The sequence below is a fragment of the Molothrus aeneus genome, chromosome 5, assembly GCF_037042795.1.
Source record: "Molothrus aeneus isolate 106 chromosome 5, BPBGC_Maene_1.0, whole genome shotgun sequence".
In the NCBI taxonomy this organism is placed as follows: Eukaryota; Metazoa; Chordata; class Aves; order Passeriformes; family Icteridae; genus Molothrus; species Molothrus aeneus.
Window position 1 is genome coordinate 68553588 of NC_089650.1, and position 25662 is coordinate 68579249.

At 42.6% G+C, this 25662-nt stretch overlaps 1 protein-coding gene across 1 annotated transcript in view; it reads left to right on the plus strand.

Moving 5' to 3' along the window:
- Nucleotides 1-25662, plus strand: part of EXOC4 (exocyst complex component 4) — a 351428-nt gene that overhangs the window by 54505 nt on the left and 271261 nt on the right. Inside the window, exon 7 of the mRNA XM_066550131.1 lies at nucleotides 3445-3622. Within this exon, the coding sequence (XP_066406228.1) occupies nucleotides 3445-3622 (178 nt within the window). The remainder of the gene's footprint in view (nucleotides 1-3444; nucleotides 3623-25662) is intronic.

Here is a 25662-nt window from a genome sequence, read left to right on the forward strand (position 1 = left end):
AAAAAAAAAAAAAAGTCTTAATTGATAATATGGCTTGAAATGAGAAAATTCAGCTCGGTGATTTCGAGTGTAGCAGAGTCCAATTAAGCTGATGCAGGTGCAAAGCTTTGAAATCATGTATGGAACTAATTCCATCACAAATGTATGGCCAAGTCTCTAATTGTTTTACATTAATAGCAAGGTGTGGGAGCCAGCTGGGCGCTGTGTTTGTGCTGCTCCTCAGAATTCACTGGAAGTGGCCTTTGGAACTAAAGGATTCCAGCAGGAATCTCTTCCAGCTGAAATATTCATCTCCACATTGTCGTGATCATTGTCCAAAGGGAATTAATGGCACAAAAGTAAAGTGTGTATCTTCATTATGTGCAATATTTGTAGTGGAAAATCACTCCCAAGGAAAACATCAGCTTGATAAAAACTCCTTTTTTAAATTCCTCTCATTAGCACTGCTGGGGAAACAAGTCTGCTTTGAAGACTTTGTAGAGTTACAGTGCTGATAACTCAGCGAAAATGAGATTTTTTTAGATAGGTCAGAAGGCAGAATTTTAGTTTCTGATGCCACAAGTGGAACCTATTCTTGATACTTGTTTTATGAACCAGTCTGGAGAGGTTGTGTGGCTCCTGGTTGTCTATTGGAATTGATAAATTGGATCAGGTCATATATCAATGCCATTAACCTGCCCAGAGGGTTGAGTGAGGCACACAAAGGTTTAATGGGTTTTGGCATCTGTTGCAGAGTGTGAGCCTTTAAGATGCTTATGGAAAGTGTCCTGAATTCTTGTGCAGTACAGACATAATTAGAACTGGTTCTAAACCTAAATCACACCTGAAATTTACAGCAAGCAGGTGAATTCATTTATATTGAAAAGAATAAATTACAGGATGGAAGGGTGTCCCCACCCCTTAAATTAGCTTCACTTTTAAATCAAAGCTCAGAGACTTTCCTACTGTCATGGGAAAAATAAATCAGAACAACAAGGCCCTGCTGCTTCAACAGAGCTCTGTAAAACCCCAAATTTTAGCTCAGTGCAGTGCCCAGAACTGCTGAACTGTTCATTAGGCTGTCAGATGATCCCTGAAGTCCCTTCCAACCTAAACCATTCTGTGACTAAGGATGAGGCTGAGGATCTGCTTGGGGAAATTGTGGTGAAATTCCCTTTGAGACCCCATGGAGCAATGATTTAGAGCCCCTCTGGTTGTACAAGACAGAAATGATTTGTAGAACCTGGCCAGAAAAGCTGCAGATCTGATAACAGCCACTGCTGGTCTCATTCGTGTTACTTCTTAAATTTAATTCTCTTTCCCTTCCTTCCTTAATAAGCTTTTCCAGGTAGCTTTGTGCTGCCATCTTTTACATTTGTGTATAAAAATATTGTTAATTGCTCCCAGATTTTTAAACTCCAGATTTTTCTGGTTTGGGATGACTCTTTGAGTGCTCACTCAGATCCTCAGGGATGGATGGGATCTTGGGAATGTGGAATTCCTGGCTGGGCTGGAATTGCCAGAGCAGCTGGGGCTGCCCCTGCATCCCTGGCAGTGTCCAAGGCCAGGCTGGACACTGGAGCTGGAGCAGCCTGGGACAGTGCCCAGGGATGATCCTGAGGGTGTCCCCAATCCCATTCCCTGTTCCTGGGAGCATTGGGGGATGCTGCAGAAGGAGTGGCAGCAGCTCCTGCCCTGCCCTGGGGCTCGCAGCTCCTGCTGGGCAGACTCACAGAGCATGTGGTGGCTCCAAAGCTGCTGCAGGAAATGAGATGGAGCCTGTCTGTCAGAGCTACAAGTGCCTAACATATGGATTTGGGAAGTGTTATCTCCACGTTTTGGTGGGGTTATGTGGGGACTCGAGTTGCTCATTAAACGTCAGGGAGCTCCAGCAGAATTTTGCTGCTCTCCACCAGGAAAAATGGTGCTGTATTGTATTTGCAGGGTGCTCTATGGCAGGGAGGAATGATGAATTTGACTCCATGTTTTTTAGAAGGTTAATTTATTCTTTTATTATATGGTATGATATGGTATGATATTATATCATATTATATTATATATGATATATGATATGATATATGATATGATATGACATTATATTATACAGAAAGGATACTTACAGAAGGCTAAAAGGATTATAATGAAAACTCGTGACTCTTTCCAAAGTACCAACACAGCTTGCCTCTGATTGGCCAATAAGTCAAAATAATTCACATTAAACCAATGAAACAATCTCCAAACACATTCCAAAGCAGTAAAACACAGAAGAAGCAAATGAGTTAATTATTGTTTTCCTTTTTCTCTGAGGCTTCTCAGCTTCCCAGGAGAAGAATCCTGGGTGAAGGGATTTTTCCAGAAAATGTGAATGCCACAGTGCTGCCTCGTCACAAACTGTTCAGGACTTTGCAAAGGTGCTTTAATTATGATAATTGGGCAGTAGGGAACTATAGGAGCAGGTACAGTGCAGTGCATTTAGATGATGTTATAGCTCTAAGAAATAGGAGTAAAACAATACCAGCTATATAGGAGTACAATAGGAGTAAAATCAAAGTGATGAGGGTTGAGTATTTTAGCTTTCTGATATTTCCTGTCATTTGAAACCTGCCATATTAATTTAATAACTCAAAAAGAATTCCTTTTATCCTGGTTGTGTGAGTAAGTCAGTTTTTATTGCCCTGGGAGTCATACTTTTTTCTGGGGAAGAGCAGGTTGTTTCCCTTCCTCTTCCTGCCTGGGCTCTCACAATGGGCTCTAATATTGTGTTAGTCCAGTTTAATTACTGTGGAATTATTAATGGGTTTTGTCTTCCCTGTAGCCCTAAACAGGACACTTTTCAAGTGAGCAGTGCTGATATAGGGAAGGGAGTGAGGAGAAAAATCCTCAAGAATGTTCGGATACCAAACCTGAGCTGAAGTGAGTCCCTGTCACATTCATATTTTCTGGAAAAATCCCTTCACCCATGATTTTTCTGCTGGGAAGCTGAGAAGCCTCAGAGAAAAAGGAAAACAATATTATCTGATTTGCTTCTCCTGTGTTTTGCTGCTTTGGAATGTGGTTGGAGATTGTTTACCCACAGGTGATTGTTTCATTGGTTTCATGGGAATTGTTTTAATTAATGACCAACCATGGCCAGGCTGTGTCAGGACTCTGGAAGGAGTCACGAGTTTTCATTATTATCTTTTTAGCCTTCTGTCTGTATCCTTTCTGTATTCTTGAGTATAGCATAGTTTAATATTCTTTAAGATATTATAATATCATAAAATAATAAATGAGCCTTCTGAGAACATGGAGTCAGATTCATCATTCCTTCCTGCCATGGAGGCACCCCAAAAATACAATACCACAGAGAGGTGACCTCAGCATGTCACAAAACAGGACATGAACCCACAGTGCCCTGTCCCCTTGCCCTGCTGTGAGCCTGTGGAATGTTCCAGAAGCTGAGCAGAGTGTTTCTGTGCTTGCCAGGTTGCTGCTGGAGCTGCTGGAGCTGCTCTTTGACAAGTTCAACGCGGTGGCTGCCGCACACGCCGTGGTGCTGGGCCACCTGCAGCAGACTGTGGCCTCCCCCTGCAGCCAGCACGACGGGGACATCAAGCTCTACGACATGGTGGACGTGTGGGTGAAGATCCAGGATGTCCTGCAGGTAAGGCTCGGGTTTCTGTGGTTGAGATGACCCTGAGGCATTAAAAGTCTTTTTTCCCAGCCCTGCGACCGAAGAGGAAGTCGAGATTCCTTGGTTCTGCTTTTCAAGATTGTTTATTTTCTCTTATCTATGACATTCTTTCTCTGACCTGCTGAGATCTGTCCAGCAGGTTGGGTTGTGGCACAGTCCCTGCCCTTGGGGTGGTGTGTCTTGGTTTGGAAAGCCAGGTGTCTGCCAAGGAAGGCAGGAGCCTCTCCTGAAATGGAGAATGTAAACCCTCCCCACCACTGCAAATTTCTTTACATTTTAAATTAGGGGCTCTCAGGAAAAAAATATGGGAGCAGGGAATGACAGTTCTTTAATAGGGAAGAAAATAAAAGGATAAAATAAACAATGCAGTAAACTAAAACAGCACTGACAGAGTCAGAACACAACCTGACACCCTGTGGGTCAGCAGTCCCATTGGAATTGTGGCTGCAGCCCTCCTGCAGTGTCAGGGGTGGTTCTGCTGGAGCAGGGATCCTGTAGAAGGGTGCAGTCTCTGCCTCTGGAGATCCAGTGGAAGAGGCAGCTGCTGTTCCTCTGGGCAATCCAGTGGAGAAGCTGTGCTGGTGTTCCAGAATCTCCAGATTATATCCGGGTAGGAATGCTTGGCTCCTCCCTCTGAGCTCACATCTCCCAATGGGATGCTGTAGTTCTTATCAGTCATGCAGTGACATTCAATAGTCTGTTATCAGCAGATGTCTCCCCAGAGGGAGGAGTGATTGTGGAAGAGATAAAGCAAATTGCCTACATCACAAAAGACAGCTGCCATCCAGATGGTAATAGAATACATCTTGCCTTGCAACCTGGAACATGGTGTTGCCTTTTTATACTAAGAACTGCCTGTACTTTATTTACAATAATTTCCCAATATCTATCACCTATGTTAGACAGTCTGGCTCTACTCTAAACCAATCCAAAAGTGTCACCATCCCAGCAGAAGATGGAGGACAAGAAGCAGGAGAAGGACAGGACACGCCCAGATTCCTCCATCTTGCCTCTTGAACCCCCATTCTAAAACCCCAAAATTCTACTTTTTCACCCTGTGACAAATTCACTATCATTCTACTCAAACTCTTGTGGCTTGTAACTCCTCACACAAAGTTGGGAATTGTTTCCATGGGCTAAAATCAAAGGCACAAAAGGTGTTTTTGACTCTGTGCCAAGGTCTCTGAGCCCCCTACCAGGGTCTCAAGTCCTCCAGGGCAGTCAGAGGAATGTTCTGGGTCCTGACAGGTAAGAATCCCTCAAGTGGGCACATTTTCACCTTGCAGCCATAACAAATACAAAATAATACCAAAAAAACCCCCATAAAATACAAAAAAATACAAAACCCCTTCAGAACCATGCCAGAGAATACCTGTAGTGCTCAACACTCAGCAGTGCTGGGATTTGTCTTTGGGTTTTTTTGGTAAGTGGCCACATTTACAACAGATTGTAAAACTCCAAAGAGCTTAAATATCAGCAAAAGAAAAAAAATCCCGTGGATTCATCCTTATGGTGTTTGGAAAGGTTGGTTCCTTTTTGCCTAGCAAGTGATTTATCAGCAGCTTTCAAAGTGACATTTTTGTTCTGTGTTACCATGTCATGCCTGTCTCATAAAGTGTCACAGCTCTAATGGCTTGTCTTCTGCTGTCATTATGGCTGGCTTTAGGCAGCTCAGACACTTGCTGCCGGCGTGTTTGCAGCAAATTCTTATTTGATTCTTCCTCTTAACTGCAAGAGACCAAAGCTGTGCCTTGCTTAGGCTTCATTCAGGTGCTGTGCCTCTCACCCAGGGATCTGAGGCTCTCTCAAGCAGCAGAGCTCTCATCTGTCACATCTCTGTTCTCTCATTCTTGCTGTGTTGTATGTTTTGTGTTACACTAAACACATGTTTAGGTTTCTTTTTAAATTTATTTATTTGGAGATTACCTCTATGCATAGTGCACAGATGTGGAACTTCACCTGCAATGTGATAGAGGAGGTTGTGGCATTCACATTTTCTGGAAAAATCCCTTCGCTTAGGATTTTTCTCTTGGGAACCTGAGAGGCTTCAGAGAAAAAGGAAAACAATATTATCTGATTTACTTTTCTTGTGTTTTGCTTTTTTGGAATGTGTTTAGAAATTGTTTACTGACAGGTGATTGTTTCATTAGAGTTTTGGTGTGAATGTTTTGATTCAATGGCTAATGAGTATTAAGTTGTGTCGGGGCTCTGGAAGGAGAGTCATGACTTTTCATTATTATTTTTTTAACCTTTTATAACTATCTTTTCTGTATTCTTTAGCATAGTTTAGTATAGCATTTTAAAATATTATTTTAAATATAATATAGTATCACAAAATAATAAATTAGCCTGCTGAGAACATGGAGTCAGATTCATCATTCCTTCCTGCCATGAGAATCCCAATGAATACAACAGGAGGTCACAGAAGTGAGCCTGGCATTACTTACAGGAGGTGGAAGGATTTATGTTGGTCATTCCAGCTCTGGGCTGGTGATGGAAAATGCTCTCTGCCTCATGTCCTAACTCACTTTTTCAGTTTTGGGCTGCTTTGTAGCTGTTGCTCTGCAGGATTGTTTGACTGTGCAGTGATGCAGTTTTTTTCCTTACCCAAATATCCCAATGACTTTAAATACTTGGACATGATAAGGTGTGGGTCTTCAATCCCCTTCACTGACTCCTTACCCACATGTTTGTCTTTCTAGAGGAATTATTATCAAAGGAATCTCCATCACTTTTCCCTATGCCACAAACTTGCAGCTCCTTTCACAGAATTCACAGAATTTACAGAATTCACAGAATTTTCAGAATCCCTGGGTTGGAAGAGACCTTCAAGGCCATGGAGTCCAGCCCAGCCCCTGGCACCCAGTGCCACATCCAGGCTGTCAAACACACCCAGGGCTGGGGACTGCACCACCTCCCCGGGCAGCCATTGCAGAACTTGATCCCCCTTGCTGGAAAAGCTTTTTCCTGCCCTCCAACCTGAATTTCCCTTGGTGCAGTTTGAGATACTGTTCTTACAAAAATTTGCTTGGAAATGTTCAGCCAGAAGTTCAGGAGGGGTTTTCTGAACAACAAAAATCACAGAACTGAAGTGGGAATAAATAAGGGAAGAATAAAAGAGAAGAATTAAATTTAAGGATATGTGGAATAGGTTTGGGATGGGGAATCTGCAGCCATCTTCCTGTGATCCATGAGGCCCAGAAAAACTTTGAGGTTGGAGTTCTGCAGATTTTGCTCCAGAAAGACAAAACCTTGGAGTAAGAACACTCCTGAGACAGTTCCTTCACTGCAGCAGAACATCAAGGCTGGATATTCCTGTCCTCTGTGGGAGTTTGGGATGGGTTCAGCCCTGGTGTGTGGTGAAATTTGGAGTGATTTCTATTGGCTGTTCCTGAGCAGCATTGCTAGAACTCAAACCTGTGGAGGTGTGAGCACTCAAAGTGCTTTTTGTGCTGGGCAGACAATGTCTGACCAAGATCCGTTGGAAAAGTGTTCCAAGAAAAACAAAACCAACCCCCTTGGAAAGGTTTCATTGTTCTTGGGTGCCAGGGGGAGTCAGAAAAGCTTCCAGAAGAGCTTTTACAATGCATAAAAGCAGCACTTTAAGATCCATAATCTCTTGCTGGTTTAAGGTAAGAGATGAGCATTGACTGGCATGAAGGGAGGAAATGCTGCATTTCTTTGTTCAAAATCTCGTTGGTGTTTGTACCTTAGTTCCACTGGAGTGGCTTAAAATATTTTTACCTTAGAGTGTAAGAAAACCTTTGATCCCAAAGCCTAAATTATCTCTAACCTGCTTTTCTGTGCAAGGATAATTTTTGGAGAGGAGATCTTACATTTGCAGCAGAGGGAGCAGAAAACTCAGTTTTAAAAGTGTTTAAAGCTGATGGGGGAAGCTGAAAACTGGGAGGAGGTTGCTCAGGGAAGTGATGCAATTCCTTCAAATCCCAATTAATGGAATTTAGTCAGAACAATCTCATACAAGTGCAGTTCCCAGGGAAAATGTTCTGTACCTGTGCATTGTGCATCTCTGCATGTGAAATTCAGGAAAATTCAGGTTACAGCAGGGTTATCTCTCCATGTCTTCACCAAAACCAGGAGCTTGTGGTGGGCTGCAGATTGGGGTTTGTGGAGTAGGAGTTGTTGATGCAATTCCTTCAAATCCCAATGAATGGGATTCCTTTAAATGCAAATGATGCAATTCCTTCAAATCCCAATGAATGGGATTCCTTCAAATGCAAGGGATGCAATTCCTTCAAATCCCAATGAATGGGATTCCTTCAAATGCAAGGGATGCAATTCCTTCAAATCCCAATGATGCAATCCTTCAAATGCAAGTGATGCAATTCCTTCAAATCCCAATGAATGGAATTCAGTCAGCACAGCAGAACAACCTCATACAAGTGCAGTTCCCAGGGAAAATGTTCTGTACCTGTGCATTGTGCATCTCTGCATGTGAAATTCAGGAAAATTCAGGTTACAGCAGGGTTATCTCTCCATGTCTTCACCAAGTAACAGGAGCTTGTGGTGGCTGCAGATTGGGGTTTGTGGGGGAGATGTTGTTTTCTGCAGCTCGTTTTTGGAACTGGATTTCTGGATTTCTCCCTAATAACTGCACCAGTCACTCTGGTGTAGTGCGAGAGGTTTCTCAGCATTGAGCAGTGCTGAGGTACAGAACATGCAAATATGAAATATTTTTGACTTTCTTTGAGAATGGAGGAGTAACACAGAAGACAGAGTGACCTTTTTCAGTTGCTGGGGAGTGCCAGAAAACAAACAAACAAAAGCAGTTTGTCAAAATATTAGAGCAGCCTTGTTCAGGAAAACACCATTTGAAGTTATTCCCTTGTCTCACAGCCAGCATAGCCCTTGGTCATGTTGTTCCATCAATGGGAGAAGGGGAGAAATTTGTTAAATTTTAGCTTAAAGTTTGGCATTTTGTGTGGAGCTAATTGAGCTCTGTCGCTGACATATTTTATGAAGAATCCTTTTGCCAGGATTTTTTCTCCTGAGAAGCTGAGAAGCCTCAGCTTCTCAATGTTTTGCTACTTTGGAATGTGATTTGGAGAATTGTTTACCCAGCATGTGAAATTGTTTTTCCTTAATGACCAATCACAGGTCCACCTGTGTCAAGGCTGTGAGCAGTCACAAGATTTTTTTTCCATTCCTTTCTTTGCTAGCCTTCTGATGAAATCCTTTCTTCTATTCTTTAGTATAGTTTTAATATATAATTTTCTTTTAATATATAATATAATATAATATAATATAATATAATATAATATAATATAATATAATATAATATAATATAATATAATATAATATAATATAATATAATATAATATAATAATCAGCCTTCTGAAACATGGAGTCAAGATTCTCATCTCTTCCCTCATCCTGGGCACCCTCAAACACCACCACAGGGCTCTTCAGTGCAGGAGTGAGTGGAACATCCTCCTAAAAAACCTTATGAACGCAGGATCAGGCTGGAGAGAGCTGGGAGCCACGTGCTGGTGTCAGTGCTTGGGTCAGGATAAAGAGTGAGGGAATTCTGAGGGTTCCTGGGACAATTCAGTGTCTGTGCTGGATCATAGAGGAATCTTGGAGCCCCTCTGCTCTGGAGCCAGGCTGGGAGAGCTGGGAATGTTCCCCTGGAGAAGGGAAGGCTCCAGGGAGAGCTTCCAGCACATTGCAGGCCTGAAGGGGCTCCAGGAGAGCTGCAGAGGGGCTGGGGCCAAGGCCTGCAGGGACAGCACCCAGGGAATGGCTCCCAGTGCCAGAGGGCAGCCAGGGATGGGATCTTGGCAATGAGGAATTCCTGGCTGGGCTGGAATTGCCAGAGCAGCTGGGGCTGCCCCTGCATCCCTGCAGTGCCCAAGGAAGGATTGGAGCACCCTGGGATAGGGGAGGTGTCCCTGGAATGAGCTTGGAGGTCCCTTCCCACCCAAACTGCTCTGGGATCCTGCAATTTGGGACACTCAGAATCCATCCTGAGGGATTTTTATGGAAAATGGGGAGAGAAAAGAGAGGAGAAGGGAAGGGAGACCCTTCATGGTTTGCTGAGATTCCAAGTGAAGCCCCTGGGTCCATGAATGTCTTGGAGAGGAGATGGATCCAATGTCAGGCTGGGAGAGCTGGGAATGTTCCCCTGGAGAAGGGGAGGCTCCAGGGAGAGCTTCCAGCACATTGCAGGCCTGAAGGGGCTCCAGGAGAGCTGCAGAGGGACTGGGGCCAAGGCCTGCAGGGACAGCACACTGGGACCCTGCTGCAGGAGAAGCCACCAGTGATTTGTTCTGTTGGTGACATGAGCAGTTAACAGCTCAGGCTGGAGCTGTTTGCCTCCAAGGAAGGGATCTTCCCTCCTTTCTTAGTGGTGAATTTGTAGTTGATGAATCCCAATTTTTGGGGTCTATATTTTTCTCCCTCCCACACGTATTTTCTCTGGGACATAATTCTTTAGCAGGCTCTCTGGTGAGCTGTCTGCTGAGAAGACACTGACAATTAATATGTTCCTTTTTTGGGGGTTTTTCTCTCTAATGCTTTCCTGTGTTTTCCAAAATTGGTGTCATTTAGCAGCCCAAACATTGCTGAAAGCATAAGGAAACTGGGGAAGGAGGAACTGAAGCCTCCTCGCTGCCCACACACTCCTGTTGTGCTACTGCAGAGCTGGGGATAGCAGACACTGAGCCTTGAGAAACCTCTCTAAGGATGCTCCACCATCCCCATATCCTTCCTTATCCAAAGGAATGGCATTTGATGGAGGGAGCAGGGAACTGGGATCATTTTGTGCCTCACATCTGGGCATGGTGCTGTGCAGTGGAGTGATCTTGCAGAAAAGCTGCATTTAAATTGCATTTGCTGGGTCACACTTGGCCAAGAGTTCTGGGAGAGCGTTTGGAGATGAATTTCAAGGCTCTGCTGTGGGAATCTGAGTAGTTGTCTGGTTTTTAAGGGAATAAATGGCATAAAATCCTGGTTCCCTTGGGCACCCAGGTGAGTTCGGTTCTGAGCTAGAGCAGAGGCTGGGCAGAGTTCCAGAATAAAGCAGGGATTCATTCCAAGGATCTCCTCCATGGACCCACCTGGGGCAGCACCAGAGCCCAGCCAGGGCTGCACCCAAGATGAACCAAAATGGCCCCAAAATGCACCAGCGCTCCCGGGGTCTCTCCCTGGGATCAGTTCTGCTCCATTTGCATCTTGCAGTTCATTGTCCCATTCCAGCTTCAGCCCCTGCAGTCCCACCCTGCTTGTTTTTCTCTCTCCAGCCCACGGGGTTTGTGCTCCTGGGCTGAGATTTGGGTCATTTGTTGTGGTATTTGCTGGGTCCCCAGGATGAAGGAGGAAATGATGAATCTGACTCCATGTTCTCAGAAGGCTCATTTATTATTTTATGATATTATATTATATTAAAGACTGCTATACTAAACTATACCAAAGAATACAGATACTTACAGAAGGCTGAAAAGATAATAATGAAAACTCCTGACTCCTTCCAGAGTCCCAACACAGCCTGATCGTGATTGGTCATTAAGTCAAAACAGTTCCCATTAAACCAATGAAACAATCACCTGTGGGATAAACAATCTCCAACCACATTCCAAAGCAGCAAAACACAGGAGAAGCAAATGAGATAATATTGTTTTCCTTTTCCTCTGAGGCTTCTCAGCTTCCCAGGAGAAGAAATCATGGCAAAGGGATTTTTCAGAGAATATGACCGTGACAATTTGTCCTTGGTGCCCAGCTGGAGTAGGAATTGTTTTGTCTCCCTGCTCTGTGCACAGCACTCACCATCCCATAATATGGAGCTCAGACCCACACACTAAAGCAGCACAGAATGGGACAAATAGAAAAGCCAAACCGGAGGCATCAGACAGCCCTGTCCCCAAGTGCCACATGCACAGGGCTCTGGAACCCCTCCAGGAATGGGAGCTCCAGCCCTGCCTTGGGCAGCCCAGTGCCATGACTGGAAACCCTTTCCATGGGGAATTGTCCCCAGGGTCCCCCCTGAAGCTGCCCTGGCCAGCCTGAGGCTGCTCCCTCCTGTCCTGGCCCCTGTCCTGGCCATGGAGCTCCCAGAGTGACCTCGTGCTCCCTGCGGAGCTCGGCCTTCCCAGCCCCTCTGGGCAGGATCCAGCTGGGCCCAAAGCCAGGCCTGGCCCCAAAGGTTGGATTGTCCCTGGGCCAGGGCTGCTGGGCCAGCCCCACCTGGAGATTCCATGGGCTCCAAGGGGCACACGTGGGATCTGACACAGCAAAACCCACACTTGGACCCACCTGAGCTCCAGCCCACGGGGTTTGTGCTCCTGGGCTGAGATTTGGGTCATTTGTCCTTGGTGCCCAGCTGGAGCAGGAATTGTTTTGTCTCCCTGCTCTGTGCACACAGCTCACCATCCCATAATATGAAACTCAGACCCACACACTAAAGCAGCACAGAATGTGAAAAATATAAAAACTAAAACCTGAGGCGTTATTTCCCTTCCCAGCACCATCAAACCACTGTGAAAGGAAAAAGACCAAAAACTCCTCATGTCCTCCCTGCAGGGATTCCTCCTCTGAGGGATCCATGCAGGGAAATTCCTGAAAATGTGAGAGAGGAGTTTATCTCCAAGGAAAATGTTTGGAAATTGAAATTCCTTGGAAACCTCTTTGGGGTCTTCATTTACTGGCAGAGACTGAAGAATTGTGGCTGTGGGTGTACCCTGGGTGAAGCTGGGAGCTGCAATCTGATTAAAAAACAACAGTGGTGCATTGTTAATCCATATTTTCCAGTCAGAAAAGCTGCACTCCCTCTGCTTTGCACTGGCTTGGAAAAAAACCCCAAAATATTAAAGGAAAGAAGGAAAAATCCCTGTGTGCTCTACTCTGTGGGCCCAGTGCTTTTATTGAGTGGAGCTTTGCCTTTTATTTTTAGTGCTCCAGAGCCCTGGAATGTCACTGATCACTTCTTGCCACAGGTCCTGTGGGTGAAATGTTATTTTCCAGTGGAAAATGCGGTGGTGGTGGTGCCCACTATTCCCAGTGCAGCATTGACTGAGGGGCCCTGGAAAGTGCTATAAAATTAATTCTCAGTGTTTTAACTCAGACCTTGCTTTTCTGCAGTTTCTGGTGAGCCACCCTATGAATTTCTGTGATGGATGAGGTTTTCCAAAAAGAGCCAAAGGCATTTAGGATCTAACTCCCTTGGCAATCTTGTGGGAATTGGACAACTAATTACTTTGGATTCTTTGGAAAATCCCAGATCTAATTTTATATTATAATAACATGATTTTAAAGGAAGGTAAACCTCCAAGAAAAATAACATTTGGTGTAATATTTTCCTTTTTTTAGCAGACAGTAGAGCTGTTTTTCGGGCCAACTCTCCTGTGTTGAAGCTCTTTTGGAAAAGGCTTGGAGCAGGAGGTTGGATGGATGAGCTGGGTGCTGCCTTTTCCAAGGGCTGACCTGTGCAACACCTGAGATGAAAACTCTTGTCTGATGCACTCCAATTGCACAGAGGTTAATTGTGCCATTAATTTTCTCTCCTGGGCTCAAACAGTTGGAATTTGCTGCCTGTGACAGGGAGAATAATCCAAATTAGTTACACCTCCCAGCAGGTCAGTAAATAAATAAATCAGAGCTGTCCCTTAAGTGTAATACCCAGAATCTGTCTGGTTTTACTGACAAAGGACACTGGAACAACACAGAATTATCTGGGACACAGGAAAGGGATGATCTCACTTTATTACAGTCATTTGGTGCTCATTCCCTCACTGCTTAATCAGGGTGGTGCCCTCCTAGAAAAATTGCATTTTCCAGCCCCTTTTCCTGCCAGGGTGATAAATGATGGTGCCTCTGAATTGTTCCTCTCCTGATGATTTGCTTTAATTCAGGAGGGTGACTTTCCCTCAGAGCCCATCGTAGTCCTAAGGTGGAAAAAATGAAAAAAAAATGAAGATGTTCCCAGAGATTTCTGTGGATGTGACAGCTGTGGTGAAGACTGTTCCCAAAACTTTGTGATCTCTCAGGAAAAGTGATGCTGATTCCTTCCTCTTACATAAAATAAATTAAAAAATAGAAACATAAAAAAGTTCATCAATCAATATAAACCTAATTATAATAATGACTTTAAACTTATTTTTTTTAATTACAACCTTCTTTTTACCTCAAACTACTTCAAAACAACCTTAAAACAATTAAATCAACTGAGCTAACTAAATAAGCAATCTCATACTATTTCTCTCACATTAAACAATTTGTTAATTAATACTCAAAATACAAAACATACAACTCCCAAAAACAAAAACAAAACAACAATTAATTTTCTTTTATCAATACATAAACTTTATTAAATATATTATATATGTTTGCAATATATATATAATATACAAAATATATATATATTGTACATTGTATATATAAATAATATATATGTTATAAATAAAAAATATACTATTTATAGATACAAAATATATATTTACAAAAATATAAATAAAAGTTATATAAATTTTATATATTTATATATTTTTATTTTTAAATTTTATATAAATTTTATTTAAATAAATAAAAAATAAATATAATATTATTATATTTATATAATAAAAATATATAAACCTTTCCAACCATTCAATATCTATACATGAAAACATACAACAATTACAATAAAACAGAATCAAACTCAGAATCAGACCCTGCATTTCAGGGGGATTGCAGCTCTCCCACAGGACCCTTTTCTTTTTAGTGGCACCAATTTTGAAGTGTGGATTTGTGAGGGTTCATCTCTGCCAAGCCCACTCTGATTTTTCAGTGTCCTGCCTGCCTTGCAGTTCTTCAGTGCTCACCAGGACTGCTTGGGCATTTAGAAAACAGAGATTTGAAAGTATTTCTCAGGAAATTTTCACTTTTGCTGTCACACTCAGAGGAACAGTGGGAAAAAACAGGGATTCCAGAGGATGGCAACATTTGTGAAAATAACTTCCATAGCATGGTGAGGTTTTGCTTCTTCAAACAGGCCAAAACCCTGGAAAACATCACACTGCAAGCAAAATTTGAGCATCCTGATCCAGGAATTTTAAAAAAAAATTTAAAAAAAACCCCAATTACACTGATTGGAATTGGTTACAATTACAATTGTAATTGTGACCAGTTTTTAGTGGGGAGTGGGATTGGAGGAGAGAGAATTCCATCCCTGCCTTCATGTGTGGCTCAGGACTGGGCTGTCACAGCAGCAGCTCCTTCATTTGCCTGGAGCAGAACTGTGACTCTTTCTGTTAATTATTAATTTGTCATTTTCAGATCCTATTCTTTTAGAGTTGTTTGGAAGGATGAGGGGGTTGGAACTGGATTATTTTAAGGTCCCCTCCCAGCCCTTTCAGTGATTTTCTGATCTTTGTGCAACAGGCACCCGAGTGCATCTGGGTTTATGCAGATCAGAGGATGTGATTTGCAGGAATTTGTACAGTCAGCCTTCCCTTAATGGCAACCTTTGTGATTCCTAGAATTCTCTGAGGTTGCAGGTTGTTTAAAGCAGGTTAGAATTTGATCCTGCTATTCCCAAATCCCTCTTTCCTTAGCAATGATTCTTTCAGCATAATGTTCTTTGGTTTAATATTCTTCAGAGACTGAGTTTGAGCTCTGTTCTTTGTTTCTTGTGCCTCATATCTGCTGGTTTGCCTCTGCTCCCTTTGCTTTCTCTCTTAGCTGTGTTTTCGGAGAGCCAACCAGATGTTAATCTGAATTTTAGCACTGCCAGTGTGCTTTGTGCTCCCACAGCAGCAGCAGAACGATTTTGGGTGCTCACAGCCACTCAAACACCCTTGGACATTGGCTGCAAAGTCACTTGCAGGAAAATCCCAACATCAAACAGGGACTGAAGGAATTCTGCAGGTTGAGGTTTTACAATATTTATCCCCAAGGTCACCAAAATGTGCTCTGCCTTTCCAGGAATCTTTATTGGGTGCACTCCTCGTGTGCTGCTCAGCCCCCTGGGAGGTGCCAGCCTTGGCATTTTCTGGCAGTGCTTTTTTAAGGCCAGGAGTTCAAACTGAAGGTTTGCTTAAACATTCTTCCCTTTTACATTTCGTTTTGCTGGGAGCTATAAAATTACCCATTTCCTTAAAGATCAACTTGAGGGTTCACAGATTAATTGATGGTCTAAAAACAGCCTCCTGTGATATTTCCTCATGGCCTGTGTAGGATTATTGTGTGATCTGGTAGGGAATTGTTCTTTTGGATGCATAATTTTGTGCTGTATTCATGATCCTGAGGGCTTTTGGCTTTATTTTGAAAGGTGCTGTAGAAGGAATGTGAATCCCTTTGACATTTCCAAGCTACAGCCCCCTCAAAGTTGTAACTCAGTGTCTGCTGAAGGAGTAGATGCTGGCAAACAGGAGCAGCACAGTGAGCAAACACATCAAGGGCAGGGCAATACAGTTAAATTTAGGGGGAATTCAGTAATTTGGAATTTTTTTTTCTATTTGAGGAACACACAGGAGGCTCTTCCACACTTCCACTTTCCCTGTCATCCAGTGTCTGTGAATTCCTAAAAAAGTCTTTATCTTTCCAAAAGTCTTTCCACTGTAGTCCTGGCTGAGATGCTGGAAAGGCAAAACTTCCTGAGGGTGTGGAGAGTATTTAAAATACCTTTGTGAGCAGAGAACTGAAACTTTTGGAGTTTTTTGGGTGTCTGCTTGAAAAGGCTCTGCATGATGTTGAAAGAGCTGCCCAGTGAAAATGTGGTTGCAGGGGTTGTTGGTCCTTTTAAGCTTCACAGTGCCATTTTTTGGGGTTTTGGGGATGTTGTGCTAATGTGGCATTAAGAAACAAAAAAAAAGAAGCAATGGCTTTTCCATTGTAAGGAAAAAATTGATCTTTTTTGGGCTGTAATTGATTTGTATTTGCAGGGTTTTTTGCCTTGCTAAATAGCCTGGCTGTGTCAAAATAAGCCCAGGCCCAGCACCTCGGGAGGATCCTGATGATGTTGGCATTTCTGCACCTGCTTAATTTGGGTTTGCAAGGGAGGCCAGTGAGGCTGCCTGGGAGACTTGACTGCAGAGATGTGCTGGCTTGGCACAACAGAGCCCATGCACTTTAATGAATCTGAAATCATTTCCACCTCAGTATTTGCTGAACCTCAGCTTATTTCTGCAATCCTGAAAATGGCTCATTAATTGCTGGGAGCCTGACCATCCCTTTGGAGCAAAGAAGTTGGGCCCAAATTAGAATTTCTCTTAAGCAGAGCTGACTTGTTCCTTTAGAGCGGCCCTGGGTAGTTGTGTTTGTTTTAAAGGAGACTTTGGGGTGAAAACATTAATTTTTAGCTTTATCTGCCTGATTTTGTATCTGTATTTTTACAGAATCATAGAATGGGTGATTTTGGCACACATTTGCTAAGTTTTGAGCCTTCTCTGCTCCAGGCTGTGCCTTGTGCTGGATGCTCCAGGTGTGGCCTCTGCACTCACCCAAACTCCTGCTGGCTTCTCCCTCAGCTTCTGAACCATCCCAGCCTTGGGTTGGTGCCTTGTAAATCTGACCTAGAGCAGAGGCTGGGCAGAGTCCCAGAATAAAGCAGGGATTTATTCCAAGGATCTCCTCCATGGACCCACCTGGGGCAGCACCAGAGCCCAGCCAGGGCTGCACCCAAGATGAACCAAAATGGCCCCAAAATGCACCAGCGCTCCCGGGGTCTCTCCCTGGGATCAGTTCTGCTCCATTTGCATCTTGCAGTTCATTGTCCCATTCCAGCTTCAGCCCCTGCAGTCCCACCCTGCTTGTTTTTCTCTCTCCAGCCCACGGGGTTTGTGCTCCTGGGCTGAGATTTGGGTCATTTGTTGTGGTATTTGCTGGGTCCCCAGGATGAAGGAGGAAATGATGAATCTGACTCCATGTTCTCAGAAGGCTCATTTATTATTTTATGATATTATATTAAAGAATGCTATAATAAACTGTACCAAAGAATACAGAAAGGATACTTACAGAAAGCTACAAGTTAATAATGAAAACTCCTGACTCCTTCCAGAGTCCCAACACAGCCTGACCATGATCGGTCATTAAGTTAAAACAATTCCCATGAAACCAATGAAACAATCACCTGTTGGAGAAACAATCTCCAACCACATTCCAAAGCAGCAAAACACAGGAGAAGCAAATCAGATCATATTGTTTTCCTTTTTCTCTGAGGCTTCTCAGCTTCCCAGGAGAAGAAATCCTGGGCAAAGCGATTTTTCAGAAAATATAACAGTGACAATTTGTCCTTGGTGCCCAGCTGGAGCAGGAATTGTTTTGCCTCCCTGCTCTGTGCACAGAGCTCACCATCCCATAATATGAAGCTCATATCCACACACTAAAGCAGCTCAGAATGTGAGGAATATAAAAGCTAAAACCTGAGGCTTCAGATTAGGATCACTTTTGCTGGGATAATCTGTTCATATTTTAGTTATTTCCCTCTCCATGTTGCTGTGTTTCACTGGAGGGTGAGGTTCTCCTCTATAAATACATAAATTTTAAATACAATTTGTACAACTTGATGCTGCTGCTTTCCTGCACAGATTGAAAACATCCTGGATTTAAATCTTGTTTTCTTTTGGTGCTGTAATATCCTCTCAGATCCTTCTCCTGTGATCTGGTTGATGGAACAGGCTGGGTTATTTTGGTGTGGATTTTCAGGAGCTGTTCACTGCTTGCCTGGTGTGTTTTCCTCATTCCCCAAATTCCCATCTTCCCTGAATTTCCTGCTCTGCTCCTTCCTTTCTGCTGCATTATTGTCTGCAATACTTCCTATTGATTGTGTGTCTTGGGGATGATTTCCTCTGCTGAGCACAGTTGTGAGGAATTGGAAGTCATTTGCTCAGAGAAGGGTTTGGGCTCCCTAAGATTGAGAAGATTGTTGAAAATCTCTTCTGCAGCCTGCTTTGAGGAGGTTTGATACTCTTGTTAGGGGAATTATCATTTTATTGAGGCCACTTGGTGCATCCCTGTGCCATTGGCTGGCTTTGTTTTCAGCCAGCAGGAAAAGCTTTTTCATTGAAGTTTAAAAAAACTTATGTTATGAATTAAATTTCATGTTCCAATGTGGGGCTCTCCAAACTTTTTACTGAGAGCAAAAAACAGCAAAAAAAATCAGTTTAGTCACTGTCAGATCAATCTTGTGGGGACTTCAGGGAAAAAGAGCATTTTGAGGTGGAGGGAGATTTATTTCCAGTATTGCCCTGCAAGTTGTGAATTGTTGTGAGAGGTGAATAATCCACCATAATCTGTCAGAATTGGAACAGCTTCTTGCAAAATATTCTGTTTCCAGGACTGAGCCAAGAGTTTAGAAATCACCTGTTCCTATCTGATGTAAGAGCTGGGTTTTCCTGAATTTGCAGGGTTTTCAGGGAGGTTTGATCTATGGGGTGGGGAGCTCTGGCCCTGATCCAGAGGAGCAATTAATGGGATGGGCTGATGGAGGGCTGAGGGCTCTGCTGGCTCCTGGCCAGGCTGCCCAGCACCCTGCAGGATAAAGGCCATATTTTTATAAATTATATTTCTTTTTAATTATTATATTTTATATATTCTATTTTATTTAATTCTATATTTTATGTAATTTGAATTTTATATAATTTGAATTTTATATAATTTGAATTTTATGTAATTTGAATTTTATAAAATCCCTAAAATCTTAGAGATTTTAAGGTGTGTGAACACGGTCAGGAGTTGGACTGGATGATCCTGATGGGTCCCTTCCCACTCAGGGTATTCTGTGATTATTATAAATATTTTATAATAAATAAGCACAAGTCCAGCCTTTTCCAGAAGGTGGTGGCAGCTCATTTTCATATCTTTACTGGGAAATAGCCCAGCCTGAATCTCCCAAGGTTCAGAGTGTGTTTTATGGAATATCAAGTGTGTTTTATTGAGTATCTCTGGCACTTCTGGATCGGGAGGATAAGGAAATAAAGTTGTCATTTGTATTCTGCTGTTTGTCAACCTGCAAACAGGGGGATCTGGGGATAACAGTTCATTATTTACTTAACAAAATCTGTCACGTTGGGGATTAAAAATGTCATTTCTCCTGAAGCAGAGGGGTTGGATGTACTGCAGGAGCCAGGCACCTGTGTCAGAGCTGTTGTGTTTCCATGTGGGAATGGAGAAAAACATTTTCTCCTTGTTGAAAAAGAGAAAATGGGGAAATTGCCCTGCACTGAAAATGGGGAATTGACATTTTTTTAAAGACAGGGCACCTAATTGCTCCAAGAACTGGAGTGTTCTGCATTCCTGCATTATCCTCATTAAAACCTTTGAAACTCCATTTCTGACCTGCTGAACAGATTCCCAAGAAATCCCAACCCTAAATAGATTTACAGGTTGATTTACAGCTCCAGTTAAATCACAGAATCATCTTGTCCAACCCTCAACCTCTCTCATCAGAGGATGTGGGAAAAGTAGAAAAGTTTTGGGCTTTTGGTTGTGTGGGGTTTTTTTCCTTCCCTGGTTCTCCAAACTCATGAACTTCCCCAAAAAAGAGAAGAGTTTTTGAGTCCAGAGCTTGCTCAGCTCCCGTGAAATTCGTGTTTCAGGCACTTCTGAAATCCTCGGTTCCAAACCCTGCCCTGGGTTGAGAGAATTGGATTCAAGTGGAACTTTTTGCAGAGAAGTTGCTGCAGAGTGCAGGGAGCAATTAGAGAAGGCAGGAGACACCTTCTTGCTAATAAAATCCAAGACAGCTCAGTGACCCAGCAGCTTCAGGGCACAGAGTAAAGGAGATTTTTTACTGATTATTTTTCAGAGAGAACAAGTGGTGGTTTTGGGGTTTTTTTTGTTTTGTTTTTGTTTTGTTTCTTTTAAGAGAGTAAAAATGAATAATAGGCCCTTTCTGCAAACATAACTTAAATAAGAGATCTTAAAAGTAGTAAGACAGTGACAAAGAAAACACTTTCTGCAGTTTTATCTTTACAAATGGAAATGTCTAAAATCCGTGATGGCTCTTCAGTCACAGGTGGATGAAGGGATATTATGTGGCTGCATCTTGTTGTCATGATAATTCAAGAAGGGACCATTTTCTTATCCATCTGAAAGCTGGGTGGTGATAGATGTCAAATATTTGTCCTGGGTGGTAAAGTAAATATTTGCCATCTACCTGTCCCCATCAGTGAGCAAATGGCTTGCAAACAACACCATATTGCAAGGAGGAGGAACAAAATGGCATAAGAATTAAAGATGAAGCCACTGAATGAAAAGGAGACACTGAATAAACCTTAAAAGTTAAATAAAAACGAGGTGGATGGATTCCCTTGTGATGGAGAAAGCCAAATTATAGAGTGCATTATGCAAAGGTGGTGAGATGACAAATGTCAGTGGGAATCTGTAAAGCTGTTTGCAGACCAGGCAGGGAAGACAGACTTGTTGTAGGAGGTGGGGGAACATGCCTTTATTTAAAGAATTCCTCTGTCTAGGGAGAGAAAAATTCAGAGTAAGAGGGGGCCACATCCAGGGGAAAAAATTAAAAAATAAAATAAAAATAAAAATAAAAATATAAAAAATAAATAAATAAAATAAAAAGGAAAAAAACCCAAATCTGTGCTGTAGTAACTGGAGGGTGTAGGCAGGAATTCTGTCTGGGGACCAAGGAGTGGGAATGGAGTGGAATTTTTCCTTTTATTTAATGGAATAAAGCTGTGTCAGGAGATTTTGGTTGGATTTTAGGAAAATTTCTTCCCCCAGAGGGTGGTGGGTACTGAACAGTTTCCCCAGGGAATGGGCACATTCCCAAAAATGTTTGGACAATGCTCTCAGGGTGGGATTTTAGGGTGTTTGGACTGGATGAGTCCCTTCCCACTCAGGATATTCTGTGATTAAACATCCAGAAGAGCAGGCTGAGTATCAATTAATAAAATTAACAGAAAAGGAGGTAAAGCAAAAAACCCAAATTCCAAAGTCCTAAGCAGCCAAAATTCCTCACTGGCTGCTGCTTCTCAGTTGCCCAGTCTTGGAATGACCTTGGCTTTGGAGAGAAAGGAAAGCACCAAACACACAAACACTGCAGCTGCCAAGGCTGGAGCTGTGTTTATTTGGCACAAATAACTTTAAATGTAGAAATGGAGCCCCAGGAGAGCTGATAAGCTGAGATATTTTTGAGACGAGGCTGTAGGAGGGAAGATGAGTGTTGTGGGTTTTGTGGAGCAAATCTATTTGATGGATCTTTAGACCCTTAAAAACAAGACACCTGCAGAAGGTATCGTGGGTTTGTTGAATTGCACAAGATTTTGTGTTAAAAAAGGAGAAAAAAAATCAACATTATGGGAAAGAGAAACGATTTCTTTGAAACCAGTCTGGAGATGTGAGAGTGTAGACGAGGAAACAACCCAGAAACTCTTTTAAATAAGAGTTTCCCTTCTGATAACAAAAACACCCAGGCAAAGCTGGAGGCTTTAGAAAGAACTCAAAAATGAATTTAAGCTCCAAGGCACGATGTCAGAAGAGTTTTTTTGGAAGGAGGAGTCTGAAGTCACTGAGGAGCCAGGAAAAATCAGCAGCCTCTCCTTAAAGCCTCCAGCTGAGGATTGGAGAACAAGCAGAAATGTCTTATTTACATCTACAAAAGAGCCTGCAAATTATTTATGTAGTGGAAAAATTGGCTCTTGTGAGGTTTATTTATTTATTTAATCACTCAGAGCACTTGAAATGGATAAAGAACTTTGCAGTGGGGTTATTTTGTTGGTTGCTGGGTTCTTTTTTTGTGTGTGTTTTGTTTTGTTTTTAATTGACAAAAAAAACCTGACCAGGAGATGTAAACTTAAGAACTGATGGAAAATTATCATAAAGGAAGGAAGAAAGGTTAATTCTGGTTTGGTGATGATCCTTGTGGTGCTGAGCAGGGCTTCAAAAAGGGCTGTGACAGCAGGAGTGTCAGCAAATTTTGATGCCTGCCACAAAATCTTCTGTGTTATTTGGGACAGGAAGGGTCTGATGGATCTGTGAGATGTTTACATAAGTGCACTGAGGGGGAAAATAAAATTATTTGTGGAGATTCCATGGTTCTGAAAGAGGCAAAGGCAGGAAAGTGTCATTTTTAGGAGGCTCAGTGGCAGCTGCTGTGAGTGTGCGAAGTGTGATCCACACTGGGAGATGGTGGGGAGTGTAAAGGATGGATATCCAAGGAAATTTTATATTATTTTGTACAAAGCAATGCTGGCAGCCTCACTGGTGTCTGCCAGGAATTGTCTGGGCTCATCCTGAAGGATATTGCAGGACAGGAAGGGATTAGGATTGGGGCAAGGGGTGTTTGGAGCACATTCACCTTTGTCTGGGTTTGAAAAGCCAGGTGTCTGATAAGGAAGGCAGGAGCCTCCCCTGAAATGGAAAACATAAACCCCACCCTCTGAATTGTTATAATTTTGAAATGGGGGGGCTCTCAGGCAAAGATATGGGAACAGGAATAAGAGTTTACTAGGAAAATTAAAATACAAATATAATAGCACAAAAAACCCACTGACAGAGTCAGAAATTACCTGACAGCCTGTGGGTCAGGGTATTGGTGGCAATCTGTCTTGGTTTGAACAGACACACAGGTGTCTGCTAAGGAAGGCAGGAGCCTCCCCAGAAATGGAAAATGCAAACCCCCTCCCTCTGAATTGTTATGAATTTGAAATGAAGGGGCTCTCAGGCAAAGATAGGGGAATAGGAATAGCAGTTCTTTACTAGGGAAATATATGGGAATGGGAATAGTTCTTTATTAGGAAAAGATCTGGGAATAGGAATAGCAGTTCTTTACTAGGAAAATGAAAAATACAAATGCAACAGTACAAATAAAGAAACCAACCCACTGTCAGAGTGAGAGCAGGAGCTGCCCCCTGTGTGTCAGGGGGTGGCACAGCCCCATCCCATGGGGGCTCAGCCCTCCTGCAGTGCCAGCTGTGGCTCTGCTGGAGCAGGGATCCTGCACAAGGGGGGAGTTTTCCTCTGCAGCTCCAGGGCTGCTGGAGATGGGCCTGGGCTCCCTCTGGCAATGCAGGGCAGCAGAAGCTGCTCCTCTGGCAATGCACTGGGCAAAGGCTGCTGTGCTGTCCCAGCACCTCAGATTGGATCCAGGTAGGAATGCTTGGCTCCTCCCCTGGGCGCAGCATCTCCCCATGGGATGATGGAATTGGATCAGCCCTGCAGGGACACTCAGTGGCCATGGACAGCAGAGATCTCCTGCAGGGAGGATTGGCTGTGGGAGAGAGAAAGAAAAAACTGCCCCATGAACAGAGAGAACTGCCCCACCTCTGACAGATGGGGACAGAACACACAAATATCTTAGGACAACCTTCTGCCCTGGGAAGAGAGGCTGGAAGAGTTGGGTTGGATTCCCTTAGGAAGAGAACAGATGAGGAGGAATGGTAAAATCATGGGTGGGAAGGGGAAGTGGCAATTCCTGCTTCTTCCTGCTCCAAGAATTACAGAATTACAGAATAATTGGGGTTGGAGGGGACCTTAAAGCCCGTCCAGTTCCCACCCAGTCCATGGGCAGGGACACCTTCCACCACCCCAGGGTGCTCCAAGCCTTGTCCAGCCTGGCCTTGGACACTGGCAGGGTGGGACAGGGGCCATCAGCAGGGCTGGGGGGCAGGGAATGGGTGGGGGAAGGCTTTTGGGACTGCAGCTGAGTGGAGGAGCTGCTGCTTGAATCAAACTCCCTGTGCCCAGCTCCATGTTCTTGGAACCATGGAATTAAGGCTGGAAAAGAACTTGGAGATCACCAAGTCCAAGCATCACCACCACCATGGTAACCACTAAAATATGCCCTTAAAAGCCACATCCACACGTTTCTTTGGACACTTCCAGGGATGGTGACTCCACCATTTCTTCATCATTTACTGTCTCTGCATGGGTTTAAAATTTACTACTAGAAATGGACTGAAATGGGAAGATGTTCAGGCATGAAATACGTTCCAAAAATCTGTGTTTCACATGAATTATGGGCAGATTTACAGGTGAAGTGAATGAAACTTCTTGTCTGCTCTGCCTGACAAATGTCAGATTTAAGGAGATAAATCAAATCCGTGGGGTTTAGATGCTTCTCTGTGGGTTTTGTTTCCTCTTGCAGAGAATTTTGTTATGGGCTGTCACACTCCTCTCCCTCTCTGTGGTTCCAGAAATGAGGTCAGGTCTGAGGGAATCAAAATAAGCTGAAAAGTTGGAAAAATCTGAAGAAAATATTATGAAACCTCCATTGATAATTATAGCACTCTTTTATGTAAAAATATATAAAATATATATATTTATAAATATATAAATATATTTTTATATAAAAATATATATTTATAATATATAAATATTTAGAAGTATTAAAATAGAATATTTATGAATATATAAATGTATTTAATAAAATATATTTTATATTGATATATTTATAAATAGATTAAATTTATATTAAATTTATATATTTAAAATATATTTTATATTTATATATTTAGGAATAGATAAATATTTAGAAATATTTAATAGAATATTTAGAAATATATAAATGTATTTAATAAAAATTTAAATTAAATATTTAGAAATATATAAATGAATATATTTAGAAATATATAATATATATTTATAATATATATAAATATATGAAGTGTAGTTATCACTATGTGGTCGCTTCCAACTCAGAATATTCTGGGATTATTGCATTATCTGAAGAAAATAATACATGAGGTACTATGAAATCCTGTAGTGCAGTGGTGGCCAAGTTGTGCCAGGGGAGGTTTAGGTTGGGTATCAGGGAAAATTCCCTCATGGAAAGGATTTTCAAGTCCTTTAAAGTCCTGGCACAGCTGCCCAGGGCAGTGGTGGAGTCCCCATCCCTGGAAGTGTCCAGAATCAATTTGAGGTTGGGGTTTAATGGTGAACGTGGTGATGGTTGGATTTGATGATCTGCGAGGTCTTTTCCAGCCTAAATGATTCCAGGATTCTGTGATCAAGGATTTAGGAAAAAACCTAAGGTGGAGGGAGGCCTTTGGCTTCAAATCCATCAAGAGGGTTGGGAAAGGGAGTGTAATTGTGTTTTCCAGGGTGTGATCCTATAGGAA